This window comes from Eumetopias jubatus, unplaced genomic scaffold (assembly GCF_037043125.1).
Source record: "Eumetopias jubatus isolate StellerSeaLion01/CBP00866 unplaced genomic scaffold, mEumJub1_p1.0 scaffold_5, whole genome shotgun sequence".
NCBI classification, from domain to species: Eukaryota; Metazoa; Chordata; class Mammalia; order Carnivora; family Otariidae; genus Eumetopias; species Eumetopias jubatus.
Genome location: NW_028274811.1, coordinates 106,163,610 through 106,177,220, shown reverse-complemented (window position 1 = coordinate 106,177,220; position 13,611 = coordinate 106,163,610). Strand labels below are relative to the sequence as shown.

Here is a 13,611-nt window from a genome sequence, read left to right as displayed (position 1 = left end):
GAGAAAGAAGAGAGCGGGAAAGAAGGTATAGAGGCGAGGTGAAGAGAGGGAGCTGTGGAGACACAAACAGATCAACAGAGAGAGAGAGAGAGGTGTAGTTTGGACGAGGTAGCTGGAACACATGCTCAGAAGCATTAAGGTAACTAAAAGTAGATTCCAGCCCTCCCAAAAAATAACACAATGACCCCTCACCTCACCCACCTCCTCCCCAAGCCCACGGCTACCTCAGGAAGCTGAGTCACTGTTACCCTGAGTCACCAGTTCCCACTCTGGGGTTTGGCAGGTGGTAGGTATGTTTGTGGAGGTCTCCCGGCCCACAGGGAAGGACACAAGCTTAATGCCTCTGAAGCAACTTTTGGTTTAGGCTTTAACTGGGAATACGGAATATTGACGTCTAGAAGTTTCTCGTATCTTCTAGAAAATAAAGTGGGGAACCAACAGGCTAAAAGAGATAAAACATGGGCTCTACAAGGCTGATTTTCATTTCTCTGTGTCTCATCAGCTTCTTCTGGCCCTTTTCTTCTGTTGTTCACCTAAGGGCCCCTTTTCTCTGAAAAGCCCCCTGGCTGCTCGCCTCCAGTTGGGCACATTCGGTTTCATGCTCATTTTCTTTTTCTGTTTTTCTCATTTCAGCTTCAAAGAAGCCTCTTCCTCCTACTCCTGAAGACAACAGGGTAAGTGAGGGCTCAAGCTCTGGGCACAGTGGACACCCATCACTGCAACTGCCTGACTGGCATGTCTCCTTTGCACTTTCCCCATCTGCCCAGATTTTTCAGATCCTGGGCAAATGCAGCAGGTTATAGTAATTCAGTTGAAATGAACACACCGGGTCTCTTGGACCTGACCTGTCTGTCTCATGGGTCTGTTTACGTAAAAGGACCATTCAGCTGCTAAGTCCTCAGTTTACTTTATTCATTCAACAAAAACTTATTGATAACAAACTGTGTATCCAGCCACCTGACCACTTTGGGGTATAATGACAGCTATCTATATAAAATAGTGTATTGTGGCACCTGGTTGGCTCAGATGGTTAAGCGTTTGCCTTCAGCTCAGGTTATGATCTCAGAAGCACTGTACAACAATGAAGCATCAGTACAACAATGGGACAAGCCTGGGACAAGTCGGGCTCCCTGCTCAGTGGGGAATCTGCTTGTCCCTCTCCCTCTGCCCACTCATGTTCTCTCTTTCTTTTTTTCAAATGAATAAAATCTTTTTAAAAAATGAAATAAAATTGTATATTTACTCCACCCCTTACTTTTGATATTTTATAGTTTTCAAAGTACTTCCACACTTTTACTATTTCAAAGATATACATATATATACATCTTTATATATTAAATATATATACACATATATATGAATGTACCTCCTTTCCTCATTGTCTCTTCTAGCCACTTCAGAGGGTTATAGTTTTATTCACATTTTAAAGCTTGGGAAATCAAGTCCCAAGAGAGATTTTAAGTCTTTTCCAAGGCCATTCAACAATTTAGTAGTTAAGCTAGTAGGCAGCAGAGCTTCTGGAGTGGTGCTCTTTAACTCAAGTGGTGGTTCTCAAAGTGTGGTCCCTGGACGAGCAGTATCAGCATCACCTGCGAGCTGGTTAGAAATGCAATGTAAATTCTCAGGCCCCACCCCAGACCTACTGCATTCATAACTCTGGAAGAGGGTCTCAGCAATCTGCATTTTAATAAACCTCTAGGTGATTCTGGAGCACATTGAAGTAGGTAGAAAGACTGATCTAATCTACTGACTTATAAGATTTAGGTGATACCAAGCCATCTCTGGGGAAGTCAACTCTGGCTTGCAGATGGTTTCCCCCATAGTCCTAACTATATAGGGTAGAGTTTGGATCTAGGTTCAGAGTATTATTATACATTATTATTATAAGCAGGTTTCTCACCACATGAATGTCTAATAGGACGTTCAAAAGTTGTACAGGATGTGGGATACTGCTGAGATTTTTTGCATTCTTGGCCCTCTCCCATTAAATGCTAGCAGCACACCTAAACCTTTGTGACATTCAAAACATCCCCATAGATGTCCAAGATGCTCCCTATGGAAAGCTACCACCATGGTTTGAGAACCTTGCTCTTAACTTTCTTCTCATAGGGATTGATCAATTAGTTGGGCCTATAATGGGATGAATACCATGATGTCATAGCCCTCCTTAATCTTCAGGTGCCCTTGAATATAACTCCTTCCTCCATTAGCTCTTGGGGTGAAAGCCTCAGTCCCACTGACTCTTATCTGCAGTACTCCAATACACCATCTCAGCTCCACCGATATCTAGACCTCAAATCCTAATCTGGGCTCAGCTGGGATGACATACTACATCAGTACGACAAGCTTTTCTTTCTAGATCTCCAGGATTTTTATACCACCAAATGCTTCAATGTGCTCATAGAAACTTTGGCTTCTCAGGGCACCTGGGTGGCTAAGTCGTTAAGCGTCTGCCTTTGGCTCAGGTCATGGTCCCAGGGTCCTGGGTTCGAACCCCACATCAGGCTCCCTGTTCAGCGGGAAGCCGGCTTCTCCCTCTCCCACTCACCCTGCTTATATGTTCCCTCTCTCACTGTGTCTCCCTCTGTCAAATAAATAAAATCTTTAAAAAAAAAAAGAAAAAGAAAAAGAAAGAAACTGGCTTCTCAACACCAAATCTCATCTCCACCAGTGATCTCAATCTCTTCCATATTTACTCTCTCACAAAATTTGCCTAACTGTAGCAAGTGTGCCCTTCCTGAACTCCCACAATTGTTTGCTTTATCATCTCTTCTTCATGTCTTCAACATATCATCCTTAAAAAGGTACTGAGAAGTAGATTTAGGCAAGAGAGTCCCTAAGAGGAAGAAGGAAATCCATGTGCTATCGTAGAGAGAGCGTTAAGATTAATTCAAGGGTTAAGCTTAGCCATATCTATTTCCCCATCTGGGCCTCTATTTCCCCATTCTAAACAAAAGAATGGATTGAATGATCTCTCAGAGGCATTCCAGCTCCAGTAGTCTATGATCCTATGGATCTGGACAAACCTGCAAGTCAAATCAGAAAAGCATGTACTGAATAACTTAGCAGTGACTGCATCACTTTCATCAAGAATATGATGCTGCCAGTAGAGAGTCTGCAACATGTGACCAACAGACTTGTATAAAAAGCATGTAGCTGCTTGGAATTCACTGTGGTCAAAATTCAGCACACCGAATGAGAGGGGCAAAGAATTCCAGGTACTGATTGTCTTTGTGTCATATTCAGCACTACAGTCTTAAGTCACAAAGAAAGCCAACTAGAGAAGGCAGGTGGTTTCAGCCAATACCCAATGGATTGTAGGAACTGGTGTATTGACCTGGCATAGAACCAGGAGCAAGTTATAATTTAGGGACTTGTTGACCTTGTTCTGCAGTTTACCTCCTTTCTATGTCATAGCTTGGTTTTGTTTTCTACCTCCTCCAGCGATCACTTCAGGAACCTGAAGAAACCATTGTCATTGCCTTGTATGACTACCAAACAAACGATCCACAGGAGCTCATGCTACAACGCAATGAGGAGTACTACCTGCTGGACAGTTCTGAGATTCACTGGTGGAGAGTACAGGACAGGAATGGGTAAGGCATCTTTGTGGTTGCTGTCCCAGGGCTTGAGGGTAGGTGAGAATAGAGAAAACACTGGAATGATTTGTCCTGCCTCCATCAGCATGACCACTGTGCTGAGTTAGGAGAGGAGAGCAGAGGTAAAAGAAAGAGGAAGGCAGAAGTGGTTGAGGGGATCTTTCCACTTCTCAGAAGTGGTGGAGGCGGTCATTTGCTATGTTCGCTCCCCAACAAGCACTCCCAGCCCCCAAGCCCATTTAAAAATTCCCTGGGTTTTTTCACTAACATCCATAGAGTAGGAGATTGGCAGCTTGTTCTACAAGGAAGCACTATTGTTCTTGAGTGTTTAGATGAGACTGAAGGCACATCCCATTGTGAAGTGTCTATTTTCAGTGAAAAGAAAAGGCATGTAGAAATGGTACAGATTAGTGGTTATATTAAAAAGCATCAGGAGGAAGATACTAAAGACTTAGCTACACTATCAGTCTTTGAACTAGCCATCTGCATGATTTAGGGAGAAAGTTGAGTTGTGCTAATAGCGGTTGCCCACTATGGGAGTTCTGAATGAAAAAAAAAATCTTATGAGCCCTTCTCTGATCTGAAATACAACAAAATTACTTTTGTTAACTTTCAGAATGCTCTGGGATATATATGACTTAGATACTAGTACTTAGTTTTAAGGCATCGGATTCATACTGTTTTGTAAGGCTTTAGTTTTTCCTTTTAATATGTCAGAGGTATTTACCCAAGCCCTGGAATATTCTCCAGAATATGATTTCAAAGACTGCATAAATCTAACACAAAAGTGTACCATAATTGAGCAATTCCCTTGCTGGGTGCTCAGGTTATTTCCAATATACTGCAGATATTAACAACACTGCAATGAACATCCTTGTATATTAATATTACAGGTTTATACATTTTTAAAGCATGAGGTTATTACCGATTTAAAAATATAAAAAAGAAAAAGAAAAGACTCCATCATTGCAGTGTAGGATGGCCTAAATCGATGTTTTATTTTAAAAAAATAAAAATCCAACCTCCATTTGTCCCCATATCAAATCCAAAAGTAATCACTATTAACACTTTCTTATGTATCCCAAACAAAAAATGTATACATACACAAATGAATCCTTTTTTTTTTCATTCACACAAAGGTGATTCATTCTGCTCTTCACCTTGCTTTTGACCTTTAGTAATATACCTTGGAGATCTTTTCGTATCAGCAATACAAATTTATTTTTTAAATAATTGCATAGTTTTGGAAGGTGTGCTTGTATTATAAATATTTGAATGATCTTAAATGGTAGGATATTTAGTTTCCAAATTATTTGTTTTCTTTGTTATTTTAAACAAAGCCACAATGAAGATCTTGTATTGCTCATGCTCATGTTTCTGGGCAATTTTTTGAAAAAAATTTGCAACATAGATAGTTTTGAAAATATATTTTTCTTTTGAAAAAATATATATCTCCTATTTCTAACTATGGAACTGTTGAGTCAGAGCATGTCTCAATTTAGGTAGATAATTCCCTCAGAAAGGTTGCCAAATTTACATTCCCACCACCCACCAACATCATGTGGGAGCGTCAACACTGGGTATCACTAACCTTAAAAAAAAAAAAAAACAACTAATCTGATGAGTAAAAAAAGAGGCACACAAATATCTTTAGGGTTAAGGCTTTACTTTTTACATGGATCAAAACTTGCTTTGTCAAAACGCCTTCTCTTTAAGTAGCCTTATTGACACCACTACAGGGAGAGTGAAGGAGGGGTGTAAAATATGGTTGGTTCAAGGACTGTTGTCTAAGAGACAGTGTTGCTGGCTAGCTAGGAACAGACCCCAAAGCACCTCATGTGGAACCTCCTTCTCTAGCTGACTTGTGGAGGCAAGTGAGGCCTGTCACATCACCTTCTCTTTGCCTATTATAAGGAGTCCCATATCAGAAACAGACTGCCCGGTTCTACAAACACCAGAAGAACTTATTCAGAAATTCACTCCTCCAGTCAACTGACATTTATTTAGCACACCTAATGTGCCAGGAAATTTCTTCTCCTAGGTTTCACTTCCCCAAATGACAGTTTACCCTTTGTTCAGTGGCCTATGGAAAAACTCAGCTCTGCACTTCAAAGACCATCAAAGAGGACACCCTAGAATCTAATTGGTGTTTTGGGAATTTCCCCAGCGTGCTTTGTAATAATGCAGTATAGTGGAAAGTCCACAAGATGGGGCGACAGAAGCCTTGGACTTTAGTATCAGCTGCTCTTGTTGTAGGTCTTTGGAAAAGTCACTTAAACTTTGGGCATCCATTTCCTTATCTGTGAAACACAGATGATAATATCAGCTCTGTCTATCTTACAAGGTTGAGGGAATCGATGAGATGCTAAACATGAAAGGAGCTTTGTAAATTCTACATCCACATACAAATGAAGAGAATCAACATTTGTGATAATCATATTATCACATAGTGTTATGTGGTTGGCATATTAGAACACAGTTACTCTATTTGAAAGTAAAAATTATATTTGACCTAGTACTAGAATTGCAAACATATGATGTGGCAAAACCAGACAAAATCAAGTGGATTCCAAAAGACAGATATAAAAGAAATAGCAAATTTTAGAATAACTTGACTTCTATCAATTGGCACAGATTGCCTTGAGCACCATATTAGGGATGATTCTGAAGCTGGGTGTTCAGTTCTCCAAAGAAAGCATGTCATGATTGACTAGCAATGTCAGCCATGGGCACAGGATATGAGACAATCTTCTCATATTTGGCATCCCCATTCTTTATTTCTTTACTCCTCAAAACAATTCTGTGAAATAGATTATACATTCCTCATTAGACACCATCACCAGATTGAAAAATGGCTTTATTATATAAAAATTAAAATATGCTTTATGAAGTAAAGAGCAAGAAACTCTCAGGCATCTTTTCATAGATTGGCAGAGTTGGGAGGAATTTTATGTGGAATCTAGTTTAAGGCCCTCATTTTACAGAGAGGGAGCCAGAGGCCCAGAGAGTAAAAGGGACATTGTTTTCACCATGTAGTATTAAATGCAATAATGAATGTGAACGTGCTTTGAAAAATACAAGACCACACACAAATGTAAAGTATTTTGATGTGCTGATTAGTCTCTTTATCCATATGTCTTTGTTTATGCACAATTATTTATTCCTGCTCAAAAGAAGCTCCTACCTCTAAATCCAGCGTGACTCTATTCTTTTTTCTCATGTTTTACCATTTGTGTCTGAAGGAGTTCAATTAACAACAACAACAACATATTAGGGAGGCCTTGGATTAAAAGCTTATAATGCTGACTGGCAGTATCTTTTGGGACCTGTGGTGGGAAAGTGATTTTTTATATTTTAATTATTTTGGGTTCTTGACTATAAAATAGTAGCACTAAAGTGGAAAAAATACTGATTGTCACACCCCAAAGAAAATGTTTCCTTATAGAAAATAGAGACTAAACATTAATCTTTTTTCCACTAGAGGAAATTTCACAATGAGGAGAGCAACAAACAATGCTTTTTGAGTGAAGTAGCCACTTCTTATTTATTATAGTTCATATTTTAGTGGTGAAATCTATTGCCTTTAACAGATGGCAGATTTTTGTTATTTTTAGTGACTCTTTTATTCTAAAACTTTAAAATGTCTTATCATGAATACCAAATAATGTGAGACTCCCCCATCTTTAAATGACTTTTAACGGATTGAACCACCTCTAAAATGGAGATGTGAAAATTTGTCCTATAATAGTCTAAACATGAATTTCTCTTTTAACAGGCATGAAGGATATGTACCAAGCAGTTATCTGGTGGAAAAATCTCCAAATAGCCTGGAAACTTATGAGTAAGATATTTTCTTTGTTTTCTAAAAATATGGTACTAAGGTCCTCCTTAGATTAGGAATAAATTATTGGTTGATTATAAAAGTACCAGGCATTTTTTTTCTTGTACTTTGATCCCTAAGTAAACAGTAGAGGAAAAATTTAAATAGAAGGGGGCTGACATATGTACTCACCTCCCCTTTAATCAAAGAGAGGACTCTAAGATACCCACATAGATTGTGGTAAACGGAAAAGATTCTTCCGGGAATCTTGGTCTTGCCTGAGAAGGAAGAAAACAGTATGAACACTAATCAAATACAAACTCACTTAAAACATACTTTAAGGCAATACTTCCAATACCAAAATAGCAGACAAATAGGTATTAAATATCTGCTTAGCTTGTATTGTTTATTTCAAGTTGTCACTTAGAGAAGAGTTCACATGGATATAATTTTAATGGAACTACTTAATGTTTAATAAAATCCAATTGTAGTGGACAGTGTACTCACCATGTACGTACGCTCCCTAGCTCAGCTGCTAGAGGGTCCAGAAGCAACAGCCCCATAGCACCGCAACAGCATTGTGTTCACAGATCTTCCTTTCTAAATAGCACTTCCCACTAAAATAGAGTTCTTGAAGAAACAGCTTGGGGATTCAGAGTCGAGGCAGGGAAAGAACAGGATGAACTTGGAACACCTTGCACCAGAAAGTAAAGAAGTACTGCCCCCCAAAATATTTTAATGATGTGGACTTGTGAAAGGGCAAAGAAGCTTAAAATTGTTCCTTCTGGCCAAATATGTGACAATTCCAGTGTCAAAATAAGTAATGACAGTAATGGACTATAGTCCATTGAGTAAAATAAGAATCGATAACAAGCAGATAGTTTGATAGGTAAGTAAGTAAGTAAATAAATAAATGAGAAAGTTCTTTCTTACCATAGAGTGCCAGCTAATGAATGTAGAAGGATGATCACATTTAAAAATCACCATTTGGGGCACCTGGGTGGCTCAGATGGTTAAGCGTCTGCCTTCGGCTCAGGTCATGATCCCAGAGTCCTGGGATCGAGTCCCGCATCGGGCTCCCTGCTCCTTGGGAGCCTGCTTCTCCCTCTGCCTCTCTCTCTCTCTCTCTCTCTCTCTCTCTGTGTCTCTCATGAATAAATAAATAAAATCTTTAAAAAAAAGTAAATAAATAAAAATAAAAATCACCATTTGTAACTCAAAGTATCAACTAATTCAGGCAAGAAACATCAATGATGTCTAAACAGACATCCCAGGCCTCCTGATATGGCACCAAGAAGGACACATTACTTCTGGATGTTCCTGCCCAGACATGCATAATCTGAGTTTCATCATGAGGAAATAATAGGCAAATCCATATTCTACAAAATAATTGGCCTGTGCTCTTCAAAAATGTTAATATCATAAAAGACACAAAAGGCTGAGAAATTGGTCCACATTGAAGGAGCTTAAGGAGATGAGTGTTGATTAAATAGACTAGTAATCCTGGATTGGATCTTGAGCCATTAAAAAAAAAATAGGGGCACCTGGGTGGTTCAGTCAGTTAAGCGTCTGGCTCTTGATTTCAGCTCAGGTCATGATTTCAGAGTTGTGAGATCAAGCCGTGTTTTGGGTTCCATGCTGGGCATAGAGCCTGCTTAAGATTCTCTTTCTCCCTCTCCCTTTGCCCCTTCCCCCCACCTCTCTCTTTCTCTCTGAAAAAGAAAAAGACAAAACACATCACTGGGACAACCGATGAAATTTGAATAAAGTCTGAAATTAGATAATAGTATTGCATCAATGTTAAATTTCCTGATTTTGGTAATTGTACCATTTTTATATAAGTATATATTCTATTTCTTAGAAATACATACTGAAGGGGCTCCTGGGTAGCTCAGCCGTTAAGCGTCTGCCTTCGGCTCAGGTCATAGTCCCAGGGTCCTGGGATGGAGCCCCGCATCAGGCTCCCTGCCGAGCAGGGAGCCTGCTTCTCCCTCTCCCTCTGCCTGCTGCTCCCCCTGCTTGTTCTCTCTCTCTCTCTGACAAATAAATAAAATCTTAAAAAAAAAAAAATACATATTGAAGTACTTAGAAGTAATAGTCTATTCTCAAATGGTTTGGAAAAAATATATATATCTATTCAGAGGGAATGGTAAGGCAAATATGTAAAATATCAGAAATTAGTTCATCTGGGTCAAGTGTATATGGGAATTCTTTTATAGTATTTTATAACTTTTCTATACATTTGAAATTATTTAAAAATGAAATGCGTTTAAGTCCTCTCTGAATGTAAGATACCAGGGTTGAAGAATATTAGCTAATGAAGACTTCTATTAACTCATTTGGGTTCTTATTAGTTCAAATGTGGTCAAGTTATTTGTTGCTGAAATTCTAATAGACTCTGTAGTGAAGAGCTATCATTTTCTGAAGAGTCTCTCAACCTGAGACTGGCTTTGATCAAGTATGAGTGAGTAGCCCCTCCCTCAGCTAATAGAAGAGTCATCAGTTCCAAGAATGCCAAGCTGCAATGAAGTATGTAGGAAATATGCTTAAATAGAATCCTTTTTATAGCCAATGCCTTTAGGGAAGAAAATAGGCATTTATTTCAAATGATCATTAGGCTGGGAAGTTTTGTTTTTGCTTTTAATCAGAATCTCGTCATTTATGATAGAGGGAAAAAACTCAGAATTCCAACAGAGTATAAAGCACTAGAGAATGGTGGAGCCTGAGGCAAATAAAAAAGTGTATTCCCCCTCCCGAAGGTATTTTAGTTCATAAACAAAACAAAACAAAACACTAGACCATATAAGCAAAACAGTCTGTGAGCCCTATTTATTCCACATACTGTTGGTTTGCATTTTTCAGATTATGGGATCACAGCTAGAGAATAAAATGACTCACAAGCAAACATCCAGACATTTAGAAGTATATATATATACAAAATACCCAATAGGATGATTTTTTTCATCCTTGAACTTAATATTGTCTAGTTTCAGGTGACATCTGCATAAGAACTCAAAAATGTACCATCTGGGAGCATAATCATGGTTTGGTACATCCATTGCTTGGCTTCAGGTCTCCTGCCCTGATTTGGGGGCATAACCTTGGGCAAGTTTCCTCACCAGGCTGGATCTCAGATCCCTTTCCCTTAAATTGAAGGGTAGACAAGTTGAAGGAGGCATTCTAGCTGGTATTCCCTCCCCATTCCTGAACTCAGGGTAGACATCACTCTTAGATCGTGACACACTTACCTACTGAGCTCAGGTGCGCAGCTTTAGGCAGCTACGGCTAATTGACCAGAGCTTGCACGTGAGATGAAGCCTATTTGCCATCCCTCAACTAGATAAGTTACAAGAGCCCACTGAGGTATAAAGTACCATTCAGTTGCATGATGTTCAAAAGCTCAGGTGGATCCATTAATTCCCTTATTTGTAGCTACTTTCTAATAGCCACACGAGTTTGATAAGTAGTGTTCCTTCCCCACCCAGAACTTCTCTCCTCTGAGGTTTATACTTTCCTAAAACTGATTGTTAACTGATGATCTTTCTAACTCCTCTTATCTAATAAGTAGCCAGGGAAGCCAGGATGTGGCTCAAGTGTTACCAGCAACATTCAAAAACCTTACCTCTAAAAATCACTCATATAATTCTTACCACTTTTTAGGTTTTTTTTTTCACCAGACCCCAAAATTATAAAAATAATATAATCACTTTGCAGAAGATCTTGAAAACCAATCTAAAAGAGGAAAATACTGCAATTGCTTTACAAGGCTAAACTTTCAAATTTGTGCCCAATTTTTATAGCTGTCCTAGCATCATCCTACTTAAAACCACCCACTGACTTATGAAATGGAGAAGATGAAGGTTTTCTAAAATTTTATTATGGAAAATTTCCAACTTGCACAAAAGTAAGGAGAATAATTTAATGAACCTCCATATACCCAAAACCCAGCTTCAAAAATTATTGACACTTTACCAATTCTGATTCCTTTGTTCCCTTCCAATTAAACATTTTATTACCTGGAAATGGTTCATGCCTTTGTTTTTAAGTTGGAAAGCACTGGTACAGACAGAAAAAGACCAAATCATTTTCTCACATTATCTTTTACAAGTAAATAATAAAAATTGTTTAACTCTCATCGACATATGACTTTTTCCTGCTTTCAGGTGGTACAATAAGAGTATCAGCCGAGACAAAGCTGAAAAACTTCTTTTGGACACAGTAAGTCTCCTTTAACCTACCTTTTGACTTAAAATAAATGAATTGTGCTCTTTTTTCCAGCCATGCTATCATTTATGCCAATGCAGTAAGCCGGCATACTGGATTACAGTGGTTTTCAAGTCGAGTGGAAATATTCTGGGGATTTATAGAAACTAGCATATAATAGGATAAGAAATCCAGCGAGGGTTCAAGGCCTTGGTATTGACATGCAACTGTCACAACAGGTATTGTGGCCTTTCTGGCCACGATGACTGACCCTGTGGAGCCATGGGGCTAGTTTGCCTTGCCTGCTTCTCACTTGGGGGTGAGTGTGACTTAGATACTACGTGGTTGGGTTGTGTGTCCAGAAGAAATACATCACTTGTTTTAACTTATTTTTCATGCAGCGGTTCTCAACAGCCATGCAGTATAAGTAGCTGATCTTGCCCAGGGATGTCAGAATAAAGGGAGAGAGGGATGAGAAGAAAGAAAGCAGGGTGCAGTGGGGAAAGTACAGGACCCAGTCCCTGCTCTCTCACCAACACAGTGCGTGATTTGCGGGATGTTTCTTCTTCCTGGACCTTAGTTTCTCAATGAGTACAGGAGGAGCATTGGATTAAATCAGCAATGACAGTTACCCAATACTCATGCTGTCACCCTTTGCTCCTGATCTTATGTGACAGAGTTGATCATGGTCCATGGCTTTGGGATCCTTCTCAATACGGGGCTGCAGGCAGCTACCATCAAGTGATTGGCACTCAAGGTGAACCCTCTCTGCCTGGACCAGAGGGTCATTTGTTATTCTAGAATAGTGCCTCTCAAATATCTGTGTTGATGGATCACATTTTTGTGGCTGGTTTTCAGTTTCCAATTTGTCACAGACTTACATTTTATAAAAGAAATAAAAATGAACTACTAGAAAAAATAAAGAAGCAGACACAAAAAATTCAAGTTCAATTTTTTTATTAGCTTTAGATTCATTAGACATAAAATTACTCTGATTGCTATGAAAAATTTCTAAATGCCTACTCTCAATTTCTCTTTTTGTTTGGTGACGGACCAGCAACAATTTGCCATCTGGCACCCACCCACAGACCACACTTTGAGTAGCACTGAAAAATTGCACATTGACGGCTCTTTCAGAGAAACCAAATGCATGGAGTTATGGAGAAAAAGTCTTCCACAGAGCAATCAATGAATTTACCAGCATATATGCCTAGAGCAGTTGTTCTCAGACCTGTTTGCACACTAGAATCCCCTGGGAAACATTTTTAAAAATACCTGTGCCCAAGCCCCACCCCAGATTAATTAAATCAGAATATCTAGTTGGTAGGATCTAGGCATTAGTAATTCAGAGAAAAATCTCTCCAGGTGTGTCTAATATTCAGACGATGTTAATGACCTGTACCCAACACTAGCCTCACTGGTGACACCAGTAAACCGTTGGTATGAGTTGATGGAAGCATTAATCTCCCTGTGCCAAAATGTCAACCCTATTCCTGCCATTTCACCATATAACATTTCTCAGTTTGGGTCTGAAGGTTTTCTTATCTTTAAGAATTTTATTTTTTAAAAGATTTTATTTATTTATTTGAGAGAGAGACAGGGAGCCGGGGGAGCAACAGGCAGAGGGAGAGGGAGAAGCAGGAGACTCAGTCCCAGGACCCTGGGATCATGACCTGAGCCGAAGGCAGACGCTTAACCAGCTGAGCCACCCAGACACCCTATCTTTAAGAATTTTAAATTAAATCGCAAATCTTTCCTGCACGGAATGCGGATGAGGCGACCAACTCATCTTGGTTTGCCTGGGACTGTCCCAGTTTTAAAACTGAGAGTCCTGTGTCCAGGAATCCCCAGCCCACTCAGTCCTGAGCATACTGGGACAGCTGGTCACCCAACATGGTGGCCACTATTTGCACAGTGGTTAGGAATGAGCCACTGTGGAGGGTTGATGAATACTGTCAAAGAATAATTTAAAGGCATACAGTTAATTAT

The 13,611-nt window shown here is 39.4% G+C and overlaps 1 protein-coding gene across 2 annotated transcripts in view; it reads left to right on the top strand.

Moving 5' to 3' along the window:
• ITK (IL2 inducible T cell kinase) overlaps positions 1-13,611 on the top strand; it is a 62,889-nt gene that overhangs the window by 28,073 nt on the left and 21,205 nt on the right. For both annotated transcript variants that reach the window (XM_028106722.2, XM_028106721.2), the window contains 4 exons: positions 634-674; positions 3,445-3,596; positions 7,375-7,440; positions 11,583-11,637. In XM_028106722.2, coding sequence (XP_027962523.2) covers positions 634-674; positions 3,445-3,596; positions 7,375-7,440; positions 11,583-11,637 — 314 coding nt within the window. The remainder of the gene's footprint in view (positions 1-633; positions 675-3,444; positions 3,597-7,374; positions 7,441-11,582; positions 11,638-13,611) is intronic.